A 14,096-nucleotide genomic window follows, 5' to 3' on the forward strand; every position below is an offset into this window, starting at 1 on the left:
GGAGTAGTAAATCCAGCTAATGATGATGACAAATGCTTCCAGTGGGCAATCCTAGCAGCATTACATCCAGTAGAAAAGAATGCAGAAAGAATTTCCAAGTATAAGGAGTATGTAAATGAGTTAAACTTTGAAGGTATCGAATTTCCAGTACAAGCTGATGAGGTAATTCTAAGAAGATTTGAGCGACAGAACCCAACTATTGCCCTCTGCATTTGTGAATGGCGTGACCACCGCCTATGTCCAATATATGTTACCGATAGGGATGATGCAGAGGGCCGTAAAATAATAGATTTAGTACTTATCAGTAACGGGGAAAAGCAGCACTATTGCTGGATTAAGAATATGAGCCATTTAGTAAATAAACGTACAAAAAATGGACATGCAATATTTGTCTGCCGATGGTGTATCTCCCACTTCACACATCAACAAGAAATTCATGACAAACATGTAGCAATATGTCGAGGATTAAAGAAAACCCCACAAGCAGACCGCATGCCATCAGTAAAGAAAGGAAATGATATATATGAATTCAAGAACTGGAAACGCCGCATGCAAGTCCCATATTACTTTGTTGCAGACTTTGAAGCCCTAGTAATGGACATACCACCCACAGATGAAGACAAAGATAAAAAAACCAAGAAAGTGCAAGAGCAAATCCCCTGCTCATACTCGTATATTAAGGTAAGATATGATGGTGTAAGTGAATCACAGAAGATATTTACAGGAGAAAATGTAGCACAAAAATTTGTAATCGAAATGCTAAATGAGGCTGAAGCAATCCGTAATGAATTCAGAAACCCAATGGAAATGATGCCGTTAACAACCCAAGAGCAAGTAAGTTATGATAATGCAATAAACTGCTGGATATGTCGTAACCCCTTAGATGGAAATAAAGTAAGAGACCACTGCCATATTACAGGAAGGTATCGAGGTGCAGCACATAAAGGATGCAATCTTGACTTATCCATAAAACCTCGTGAAATGCATATCCCAGTAATCTTTCACAATTTATCAGGATATGATGGACACATAATTATGCAAGGAATTGGTGCAATGGAATGTGAGGATGATATTGATCCTATCCTTTATAACATGGAAAAGTATATGGCATTCAAGTTAGGTTCCCTCCGATTTATAGACAGCTTACAATTCATGAAATCAAGTCTCGACAAATTAGCATCCAACCTAGGCGCAGAAAAATGTAGAGCACAAAAATGTAGTAATCCACAACACTTATGGCGAATTGATGCAGGTAGATGCTTTGCACATCCCGAAAACTTTAAGATAACACGAAGTTAAATACCACCTGAATTACTCGAGATTTATCTTAAGAAAGGTGTCTACCCGTATGAATACATGGATGACTGGAAAAAGTTCGAGAAAACTAGTTTACCACCTAAAGAAGCATTCTATAGCAAACTTAATGAAACCCACATTAGTGATAAAGAATATGAATATGCACTGTATGTATGGGAAAAAGCAGGATGTAAAACAATGCAAGATTATCATGACATTTATCTCAAAACTGACGTCCTCCTACTAGCCGATATATTTCAGAATTTCCGAGAAATGGCCTTGAAAAAATATGGGTTAGATCCTCTCTGGTATTACTCAATACCAGGCTTTGCATGGGATGCACTATTCTTCATGACAGGGCAAAGATTGGATCTTATAACTGACCAGGATATGTACATGATGGTAGAACAAGGATTACGTGGTGGAATCTCTATGGTAAGTAAACGATATGCTCGTGCAAATAACCCAGATATGGGAGAAGGTAAATGGACCGCAGAAAAGCCCAAGTCATCTATCCTATACTTAGATGCAAATAACTTATATGAATGGGCCATGTTGCAATACTTACCTACAGGTAACTTCCACTGGGTAAAGGAGGAAAACGAGTTATCTAACATTCAAAGGCAAATAGAAAGTAATGAAATACCAGATGATTCTTCTGAGGGATATATCCTTAAAGTCAAACTGGAGTACCCTCAAGCCCTCCATTCACAACACACAGATTACCCTCTTGCACCAGAACGAATGAAGGTTAAGAAGGAATGGCTTAGTAAAAAGCAGCAGAAAATAATAGCACGCTCAGGACAACGATATACACCCACAGATAAGCTCATCCCTAACCTATTTGATAAGGATGAATATGTAGTTCATTATAGAAATCTCCAGTATTATGTTAGCCAGGGCTTAGTAATCAAGAAGGTCTATGAAGCTATAAAATTCGAGCAGGCTCCATGGATGAAACCATATATAGAATTTAACACCGCCGAACGTGCTAAGGCTAAGAATGATTTTGAGAAGGACTTCTATAAACTCATGAATAATAGTGTATTTAGTAAAACTATGGAAAATCTCAGGAAACGTGTACGTGTCTCAGTAGTACAACCCAAAACCCATCCCAAGAAATATAAAAAGCTTACCTCAGATCCTGCATTCAAGGGTCATAAAATATTCTCAGAAAATCTTGTTGCAATCCACTGACGAAAAGTGGAGGTAATGCTTAACCGTCCAATATATGTGGGTATAAGTGTGCTTGACCTCTCGAAGCTCTGTATATATCAATTCTACTATGATACTCTTAAAGTACGATATGGTGAAAAAATCCAGTTATGTTATACAAACACAGACTCACTTCTTGTACAAATCCAAACTGAGGATATTAATGCAGACCTTATAGATATGGCAGACCAATTTGACTTCAGTGATTATCCTAAAGATCATCCTGTACGAAAAGCATTAGGTGATAAGACTGACATAAATATGAAAATCCCAGGGAAATTTAAGGATGAATGTAATGGAGCAGTTATAGCAGAATTTATTGGCCTCCGTCCCAAAATGTACTCCATTCTCAAGGTAGGGGATGAGACCACCAATCCAAAACATGGTATCCGTAAAGCTAAAGGTGTCCCCTCAAAGGTAGTTAAAAAAGAGTTCCACTATGAGCGGTATAATAAAGCACTCTTTGATCCTAAACATAATGATACAGTCACCTTTAGAGCAATCCGATCTGATAGACATGCCATAAATGTTATAGAAATGTCGAAGGTGGGGTTATCCCCTATGGATGATAAAAATGGATTGCACAAGATAATATCACAATGTATGCACATGGAGACTATAGGATACCACAACTTGAAAATTAATATAATATATGAGTAGGAGGCAGCATAGTATCAGATGGCACAACTAATAATTCTTCTCGAGTAAATATTTTTTTAGGTCCATCAGATAACCTATATATAACCGGCTGCCCATCAACAACTGTGGAAGATTCAATTGTATAAACTTTAATAGACCATATTGGATCAGTTGCACGTCTCCTACCTTGGTAATCTGAGTTATCAAGTAAGTATCTCACAAGAGAACCAGCTGGTAAACGTATTTCTTCTGCACCTACAGGTCTATCCTTCCGAATTTTTGAAGGTAGTGCATACACTTGATCTTTCTGGATTGCCTCAACTGGAGACATACCTAGCAGACGAGTATTAGAATTATTTAGCTCATTCACAATATCAGAAAGGTTCTTAACCCAGGCAGTATTCACACCTTCTGTAAGGAGTTCCTTTGCATCCTGTATTTTAAAAAGTCTTTCTGCTAAAGTTCGATTATACCGTTCAACAATAGCCTGACTCTTATGAGTAGTATCCACCCGAATACGCACACCTTTTTCATCCATTAATCGGATAACTTCATCCTTAAATTCTGATTCTCCATCTACTTGTAAAACTCTTGGCCAAATAAGCGGGCAGTCTGCTTTACTATAAATCTTTTTAAATGCCTTAGCAACACGTGCAGAGCTGCGATCTTCTAGAGATACTGAAGCTTTATATCGGCTAGCAACATCTACAATATTCAGACAGTATTTATACAGCTTTCTATCTACAGTATCATAGGGCATATATAAGATATCTGCTTGATGATACATATTTGGTCGAGTAATTTTATTAAAAGAAACCTGTGAAACATACTTGGGTATAGATGAGTGTATTTGCCATATAGCCTGTTTATGCAACCACTCTGTAATATCAGATATGTTAAAATCATGACCCTCAGCTTGCACTTTAGCCCAAAGTTTTTCAGGAGTACGATAATATCCACATGGATGGTAATAGATTTGTTGAAGGATATAATTTTGTTTGATTTGTTTATTAAATGTAGGGTCTATAAAAATCTGTGGAACTGGCAATGGAAGATACATCGTTAAAGACACAGATTACAAAGCTTGCACATACATTGCAATCACAAGAGCAATATATAAAATACCTGTATGGTGTAATCGAGGGTCATGAATCTGAGATAGAAGAACTTAGGCAAAAAAATGCTAAGTTGCGTGCAAAGCTTAAGAAAGCATTAGAAACGGCATCACTAAAGGAGGAAGGGCTTCAAGCATTAGAACGTCAGCTGATTGAAGTTGATACTCTAAATATTCAACTTAAAGATCGAATAAAAGAACTTGCTAATAGACAACGGAAAAACATGGCAGCAATTTCTCCTGACCCTATTACAGAAATCTTAAATAATCGGACAACTATAGCAAATAGTGTAGCTGGTATTCGTATTCACCTTGATCGTACAACTATTGCAGCACACCCTCATATAAATCATTTATTTAACACTGCAAATGATAGTTTTGATGCCATTATCCAATATGCTAATGAGTTGCGAAATATTATAGAAGATCAAGATAATATGGAGGATAGACTTGAAGGTTTGTTAGATGATGCACATAACCGTGAAGAATATCTTAGACAAGAACTTAATAATACACGTGCTACTATACTGAGAACAAGACGTACTTATGAGGATGCATATGCAAATGAAGTGCGTCATCGCCAATATTGGGAAGCCCTTACACAAAATACTCAGATCCAATTGGCTAACATCCAGGCTCAATTTGCTAACAGTCAAATCCAACTAGCTAATGTCCAGAGAGAACGTGATGAGAGTAGAAGAAATGCTCATAGATTATTACAGCGCTATAATACTGAAACAGAGTGAAGTAGAAGGCGGGCTAATGGTATCATTCAGCAAGCTCGAGCATAGAGAGGGCAATTTTTAAACTGTCGCAATCATGGTCAAAATTTGCAAAATCAGGTCAATAATTTGAATCAACAGATTCTAGCATTACAAAATAACCCTCCGATAATACAACAACCGATAATGGCAAGATATGCACCTAAAAAATTTAGAGGAGCATCTGGTGAAGATCCAGAACTTTGGCTTCAAGAATTCAGGCAATGGTGTGAGTCTGCTGGACTTGATCCTGCTGCTAATGCTAGAACTCGTATTAGGATTCATGGGGTCTTTGAAACTTTACTTGAAGATGATGCTAGAGATTGGTATGAAACACATATCAAAGGAAAAAATTGGGAATGTGTAAATCTTCTGGATAATACTGGTGTGGCCAATCTTGCTGCTTTTAATGCTTTGAATAATGGTGCTATACAGGCTGTAGCGGCGAATCAATTTCGTGGAGGGGCTGGTGTATTACATGGACAAGCAGCTGCAGTTAATACTATTACTGGTGCTAATTTTATACCTAATCATACTGTATGGGATGAAGATTGGTCAATAGCTGAGGGTCGTCCTACTGATATAGCTGTTAATAATCCTAATGCTAATAATGGAGGTACAATTGTGGCTCCTGGAATACGTATTGGACAATTAATATATCGTTTTAAGCATTACTTTCCTACTATAACATCTGAAAAGTCTAAGCTTGCATTTAATGCTATCGTTCAGGGTAGTGATACTGTAAGCCGATTCTATTCTAAATTACGAAGAATGGTTAGACTTGCATATCCAACTCTTCCAGAGGTAAATCAGAATGAATTAGTACGGCAACAGTTCTTAAATGGTCTTTCCAGTGAAAATAAGTTGGATGCGCGACGTATTAGTTTAGAAAATTCAGTTGCATCTATTCTGAATAAATTGGAAGAAGTTGAGAAATACAGGACAGATATGCCACCTACTCCTATAGTTACATATCAGGGTCCAACTTTAGCAGATATTGAGAATCTTATAAATTCTAAAATTCCTATGACTACGGCTAGATCATCTGCAGTACCAGTACCATCTTCTAGTCCATTTTCAAGTCCTCAAAATGATACATCATTTCAGAGATTACTTGCTTTAGCATATAAATTAGGTCTTCCAAGAGATATCGATATAAGTAAAGTAACCCTTAGTGATCTTGAAATATTTATTGATACAGAACTTAATAAAAATTTACCATCTGACCATATTTACCGTGGTAATCAGGTATTTGGTATAAGTTCAGGTACACGCAAACCAAAGAAATCAAAGAAATGCTCAAGTTGTGGAAAATCTGGTCATACTAAGAGTTCCTGTCCAAAATCTAAGAAGGGGAAGAGGAAAACAAATTATGCACAAGACTCCTCTAATTCCTCTAACTCTTCTGATGCCTCTGACTCCTCTGACTCCTCTGATAGTGATTCAAACTCTGGACATGCCTGCTATAGATTAAAAAAAAAGCCTACAGAAAGGAAACGTGTAGATAAAAAGCCTACTGATAAGAAAAAATCACAACTTGAAAGGCAGCGTATTATCTTTGAGGTTTTTATACAACTCTTAAAGCTTCTGGTTCAATCCTTCGTTAATGCTGTACTAAAAGAGACTGTTATATCTGCTTACAATGCTCTGAATGCTGAATTCATTAATTATAAAGAACCAGTACTCAGTCAGCTTAAAGGAGAACTCTCGATAAAAACACGTGAAAAAGTTTGGGATAATGTTAAGGACCTTTTCACATCTATCCTTCATCCTATGATTTCGGTTGTAACTAATAGTATGGCTGCAAATTTAATCCGTAAAAATGATGATGTTATATGTAATAATGACTTATGGTCTTCTATAGCAGGTATTGGAATTGTTAACCGCAAGTCTGCTAGTGATGTAGTCACTATTAAGACTAAAGTAGTCGCACCTGAGAGTGAAAAATCTTTAGTTATTCCTACGACAATTTTCGATACTGGTTCTGATAGTTCTCTAATATCTAACAATATCGTGAAGCGCCTAAATCTTGATGTTGATAGAAGTAATGCTCCTGACCTTAGTGGTGTTGCGACAAAATCTGATACTATTGGGACAGTATATGGTCTTGGTATCCTTGTATATGATGGAGAGAACTCTAAAAAAATTGAAGATGACTTCATGGTTGTTAAGAGTGATAAGGACTTTTTATTACTGGGTGTACCTTGGATTGATCGTGCTTAAAGCTCGAACGGTTCAGGCTAAACCGGGGAACCGATCCGAAACTGGCTCAAAATTCGGTTCGGTTCGGTTCGGGTATTAGAACCGAAAAACTGGCGGTTCAGTTCAGTTTAATCCGATTTTTTATAAAAATGCGAAAAATCGAATAGCCGGCCATCTAGTGATCGTATAAAGTCGAGCCATATATTATTGGATTCCTCTCGATGAGACGCGTCGAATGGTGGTAAGATCATGTCTCTAGCATCGATAGATCACACGTCAACCCACGCTAAATGATTTATAAATAATTGGAATTAGAAAGCTATCTATCTGTGCTAGAGACATGATCTTAGCACCATTCGACGCGTCTCAGTGAGACAAATCCAATGAATATAAATTCGTTCGTGTACGACCACTGGATGGCGAATAATATCAAGTTTCGCATTTTTTTAAAATTTTCGAGCGTTAAAAATTAAATTTCCGATACATGAATTTATTCGTTGTCCAATGGTCGTATAAATATGAATTAGTACTCATTAGATTCGTCTCGATGAGACGAGTCGAATGGTGGTAAGATCACGTCTCTAGCATCGATAGATAGCTTGCTAATGCCAATTTTTTATAAATTATTTAGCGTGAATTAACTTACGATCTATTAATGCTAGAGACATGATCTCACCACCATTCGACTCGTCCCATCGAGACGAATCCAATGAGTCCTAATTCATATTTGTAGGACCATTGGACGACGAATAAATTCATGTATCGGAATTTTTAATTTTTAACGCTCGAAAATTTTAAAAAAATGAGAAACTTGATATTATTCGCCATCCAGTGGTCGTACATGAACGAATTTATATTCATTGGATTCGTCTCACTGAGACGCGTCGAATGGTGCTAAGATCATGTCTCTAGCACCGATAGATAGCTTGCTAATTCCAATTATTGATAAATCATTTAGCGTGCGTTAACGTGTGTTCTATTGATGCTAGAGACATGATCTTACCACCATTCGACGCGTCACGTCGAGACGAATCCAATGATATATGGTTCGACTTTATACGATCACTAGATGGCCGGCTATTCGATTTTTCGCATTTTTATAAAAATCAGATTAAACCGAACCGAACCGCCGGTTTTTCAGTTTGGTTTTTACGGATTTCGGCTCTAATCCGAACCGTCTATAATCCGGACCAAACCGACCCGTTCGGAGCTTTAATCATGCTAATGTCATTCTAGATTTCCAAAATCGGCAATTGACCATCCCTCTATCATCACATAAAAAAATTACCATTCCAATTTCTCTACATAAACAGAAAACTAACGTGACTTCTTTGCAGATGGATACTATCGACTTAAAAAAAATTCACACTCTCGAGGAAGATTAACCTGTTATCCATGTGGAGCAAGTTTTGACTTTCCCTCTAAGTTAAAGCGTCATCTTGCTAGGAAAAATCCATGTGTTTCCCAAACTTCTGCAGCAATGATGGGCAGTGACGGGCAGTGACAGGGCAGTGCCCAAATTTTTTCGGCAGTGACGGGCAGTAACAGGGCAGTACCCAAATTTTTTTGGAAGTGACGGGCAGTAACAGGGCAGTGCCCAAATTTTTTGGCAGTGATTAGCCTTTACAAATATTACATTTGCCATGTTACTCTGATTTCTAGGTCTTTACGGGTTTCTATGAGTTTTTCAATGGCATTTCTATTTTTAAAATATCGACTATATCTGATATCTATCATTCGAAGGTTTGGTAATATATGCAGAATTTCACTTAGCAAATCTCTAACGTCACCTTTTCCACCATAGTATTGATAATCTATTATGCTAAGTTCCTGGATATTGGGGCAAGCTTGTAGCATTTTTACAATACAGATAGGCCATAATAATACTCCATCCATATTAAGCTTTCTGATATATTTTCCACATACTGTCCCTGGTTTTGTGAGATGTTTGTACATTTGGAACTCCTTAATATTATAGCGGTTATAAAGGTCTGTTTCACCCCATAGGAGAGAGTTTGCTACTACAGCCCATTTTCGACACACTAATGCATAATTGCAAAGATAATGCCAACGGTAGTAAGTGCCTTCATATGTAGTTTTGAATATCTTTTCTAAAAGTTCGAAAGGTAAGCTATTGTTTGTCATGGTATCTCATATGAGATATTGATGAAGAAGTTTTATTTAATTAGATTTTTTTCTTAAGATAAAATAATTTGAACATTTCTTTTCTATCAATAGAAAAAACCAGACATGCTTACTTTTAGTGAACTTACTCCATCTCTTACTGTTACTGAATTTAAGATCAATGTTGAAGGGCTTGATTACACCGTGCTTGGTCATAAGCTTGAACCTACTAAGGATGTTATTGCCATTAATAGCAACTTTATTCATAAAGTTTTTGAGGGTTATGAACAGTACTTGTCTAAACCAAAAGGTGAGAGACGATGCAGAAGAAGTACACCTGACAATCCATTAAATAGGCGGCGACGTACTGGGAATGGTAGCACTTTTAATGCTTGCATTGAGTTTGTTATCATTTTAGCTGATACTGTACATACCATTCGTTATTTTCCTAGATCTGGTAGTATACAAGTTTTCAGGTCTTTTGATCCTGTTGCTATCTTCTTACGTTACCTTTCTGAATGTTCCCTACCTGAGTTTTCTTCTGTAGAACTTGTGGGTGGAAATAAGGCTCTCCTGTGTAATTACAAATTTGTGATTAATATCGGGAGTAATAAGTTTATTCATCTTTCTACCTTAGCATATGCTTTAGAATCTGTAGATGGTATTCGTGAGATTCTCCCCTTTTCGATAAAGTATATTAAGAATGATGCAGGTGATATTCATTCTAAAATTGCTATAATCTTCACATCAAAGATTCGGGTACATATCTGGCCTAAATCTGGTAAGGTTAATATATTTGGCACTAAGACTGAATTGGCTGCTGATATGATTTATAAGTTCTTACAGAAGTTGTTTTCTAATCCGAATGATTTTGGGGATTTTATTTGTGATGTACCTATTCCAGATTGTGAGAGGTAAAAAATGGTTTCACTGGGAACTAGAAATCCTCTATTTGTAAAATCCAGCAATCACATTCCTGGCTTCTTATTGGTATAAGACATTCGTCACATAGAGTTATAGCCAACTCATTTTTTAGTCTATCTAGCTGACTCTCGGTGGTCGGTGCAAGATTCTGATAGTATTCATTGAATTCATTCTGCTTTACTTCATCTATGTCTTCATCTGTGTCTTCATCTGTGTCTTCGTCCATATCTTCATCTCCTTTAATATGGTAGATGCTGAATTTATTTCTATATTCATCATTAGAATTTGTGAATATTCTTTGTATATTGTAATCTATAATGTTGAATGTTATAGGTTTCTTTTTTGATAATATTTCTACTAAGTCTAATAATGCATATGCTAATTCTTTATCCTCTGAGAAGTTCTTAATGATATCTGAAAATCTTTCATATATTGCCATCTCATCTGGTAGAATAGAATATCTTATTCGTGATAAAAGTGATGGATGTATCCATATATCATCACCTTCTAACATCTCATCAAATATTTCTACTAGCTCTTCTAATCCAGATACTAACATACTTTCTTTGCTAAATTCGGAATCTAAAGCTTTTAAATATGCTATATCTAAATACCACATTATTTCCTTTACCCATTCTTCTATGTTGAGTTCAAACTGACCTAGTATACGTCTTAGTGATGGTCTGTATTGTGACATCTTGTAAACCTTTTATATATAAATCTTTTATTCAATTACATTTTTTCTCGGTATAAGAGTAATTGCTTGCCTTGCTATTCCGCTCTATTGACTCCATGGCTGGTTTCCTGGATGGGTTAATATTTTCTTACCTTTTTTGGCTCCGTTGGCTTTGAAATCCTATTTCTTGTTCGGTTGGGGGGTAAGTAGGTGAAAATATTAATAAACAATTTAGATTATGAAATAAGTAGGATATAAGTGAATTAGATTATGAGATAAGTAGAATATAAATAGGTAAAAATATAAAAAAGGTGATATAAGTAGGTGAAAAATATAAAAAGGTGACCAGGATTGGACCCACAGCCGGTGGGAGAGCAACGGGGATAGCAAAAAAAGGGTTGTCAGGATTGGACCCACAGCCGGTGGGAGAGCAACAAGGGGATAGCAAGAAAAAGGTAACCAGGATTGGACTCTGAGGAAAGTGAGCCAGAACTGGCATTTCTATACTACTGTGCTGGCCCTGAAGAGATGCGTACAGCTATTAGTAAATTTGTTATTACCTATATATATTGCTCGGGGTCCTAGAAAAGTAATGAAATTATGTATAATCATTATCGTAATTAAATTATTACAATGCAATTGTAACTTCAATAAATAGCAATTAACTTTATCGTTATGACTACAATAATTGCAAAGACAAGTAAGGTTGTTAATTATGTAATCATTAATATATACTATGTGTTTATTGTTAAATAATTTTATCACGCATCACTAGTTTATTAACAAATCAATGCTTACTATTTCAGATTAAATATTATATTTTTTATTTGAGTTGGATCACTTTTGAATTGCAAGAAGTTTATAATGTGGCTACAATTTCTTTACTGATTAAAATCGCTTGTATTCATCAGAATACATACACAATTTATTTTTATTACACATTAGTATCGTGCAAAACAAATATTTATTAAAATTAAACAAATACCGTGTGCTTGCAATAACTACTTTACTAAAAATAGCCAATTTTTTGAAATATTTTTATAGACCTAGATACAATGGCTTTCAAAACAATTGTGCAATTATTTTGTAAAATTTTTAAAATATATCAAGATATATTTGAAGTATTTTTGAGATTAAAATATTAAAATAATATCAAAGTTAATTATATTATAATAATAAAATAATAATAAAAACATTAAAAAATTATTGTGATATTATTATGAGTTATTTTTATAGACCTAGATACAATATAATTACAAAATAATAACAAAAATATAATAAAACCATTTTGATGTATTAAATGTATTTTTGTAGTATTTTAAAATTATTACAAAATCATTTCAAAAAATTGGCCATTTTTAGTAAAGTAATTATCGCATTATAAAACTCAAATTTGTATTAAGTTATTAAAAATTGCAAAAGTGTTTGTATTAAAGACTTAAAGTACCACATTGGCGCATTAAATTTTGTTGATGCTTAATTTAAATAATAAATACTTTACTAAAAATGGCCAATTTTTTGAAATATTTTTATAGACCTAAATACAATGGCTTTCAAAACAATTATGCAATTATTTTGTAAAATTTTTAAAATATATCAAGATATATTTGAGGTATTTTTGAGATTAAAATATTAAAATAATATCAAAATTAATTATATTATAATAATAAAATAATAACAAAAATATTAAAAAATTATTGTGATATTATTTTGAGTTATTTTTATAGACCTAGATACAATATAATTACAAAATAATAACAAAAATATAATAAAAACATTTTGATGTATTAAATGTATTTTTGTGGTATTTTAAAATTATTACAAAATCATTTCAAAAAATTGGCCATTTTTAGTAAAGTAATTAATTTTTTGAAATAAAAGTATGTACTTAACTTTTGATTCACTCATTCCATTTGAAATTTAACTTTGTCTTTTGCGATCCAAATTATATAAAATATTTTTGTAATCAATTTCAATCATAACAAGGAATTTGCATTCTAAGTAATGAATGTAGTCTGATAATAATACTCAAAAAATGTCTAAAAAAAATTTTATAATTTGACAATTATGCTAAAAAATTAAAGATATAGTGAAAAAGAATATAATAATACTATTTTCGAATTTAAATTTTAATTTAGTTTATTAGTTTTTGTTAATTCATTAATATAAATAATAATCAATCAGACATTTGGAAAGTGTATTATATAAATAAATAAAAAACAATAAGCAGCAAAAATAACAATTACTTATTATTTGTTACTCATTCTTTTCAATTACTTTTGTTCATTATGTATTTAAACTTATTTAATTTCAAAAATGCAGATATACATTAAATAAACAATAACAATAAAAAAAAAATAAAAATGCCATAAATGTTGAAAAGTAATCAATAATTTAATTTAATGCTTAATAAAGTAAAGTGTTAAGTATCCGAGACAAGCGGTTGCACTGTCTACAAAGAGAAGGAAAAAAAGCTAGCAAAATTTATTTACAAATAACAAAAATAGCTGTTTCATGATCATAATAAAGATATTAAATTTTTATATTAATTCAACTCTTTTTTTTTTAATTTGAAAAAGTTGCATACGAGATTTTTTTAGCAATTAAATTTATGAGTTGTACAAAAGACGTGTCAATTCGCACTATTGCCAATTGACGCTTAAAATCAACTTTAAAATCTTAGTTGCATTTATTTTAAAGTTTTGAATTTGTATACTTTCTTTAATTAATTGTTGCCAATCTGTTGGCCAAAATATTTATTTATTTAAATAAAGTAAATCATAAACCTCTAAAATTTTATTTTAGTAATTACAGTCGCCATTGGTTATAACGAATTTTTTTGTACCGAAAACTTGTTGTATTGAACCAAGTTTCACAGAACTGATTTTTTTATAATTAATTGCACTGGATATAACGAAATCACATAATAAATTACTATATACCGCATCCGAACTTATTTTAGCCAGCCCAAGTATATTAGTTACATATTTAGTATACCGAACTATCACATGACTTTAATTAGTAATATAAAAGAATGGACTACTGGAAAAATTATTTCTGCTAGTATCAGATAAAATTTTCATTTGAATAGCTGGTAAATACTTAAAAAATCGATGAACACATAAATTTTAAATAAAATATAGTG

At 33.6% G+C, this 14,096-nt stretch overlaps 1 protein-coding gene across 1 annotated transcript; it reads right to left on the bottom strand.

Moving 5' to 3' along the window:
* Window positions 1-10,319: 10,319 nt before the first annotated feature.
* Window positions 10,320-10,972, bottom strand: OCT59_025207 (uncharacterized protein; the record flags this gene model as incomplete). Its single annotated transcript, XM_066136860.1, has 2 exons — window positions 10,320-10,334; window positions 10,457-10,972. The coding sequence occupies 2 exons, from the start codon at window positions 10,970-10,972 to the stop codon at window positions 10,320-10,322; spliced, it is 531 nt and encodes a 176-aa protein (XP_065991935.1).
* Between the last annotated feature and the right edge of the window lie 3,124 nt (window positions 10,973-14,096).

Source organism: Rhizophagus irregularis, chromosome 5 (genome assembly GCF_026210795.1).
Source record: "Rhizophagus irregularis chromosome 5, complete sequence".
NCBI lineage: Eukaryota > Fungi > Glomeromycota > Glomeromycetes > Glomerales > Glomeraceae > Rhizophagus > Rhizophagus irregularis.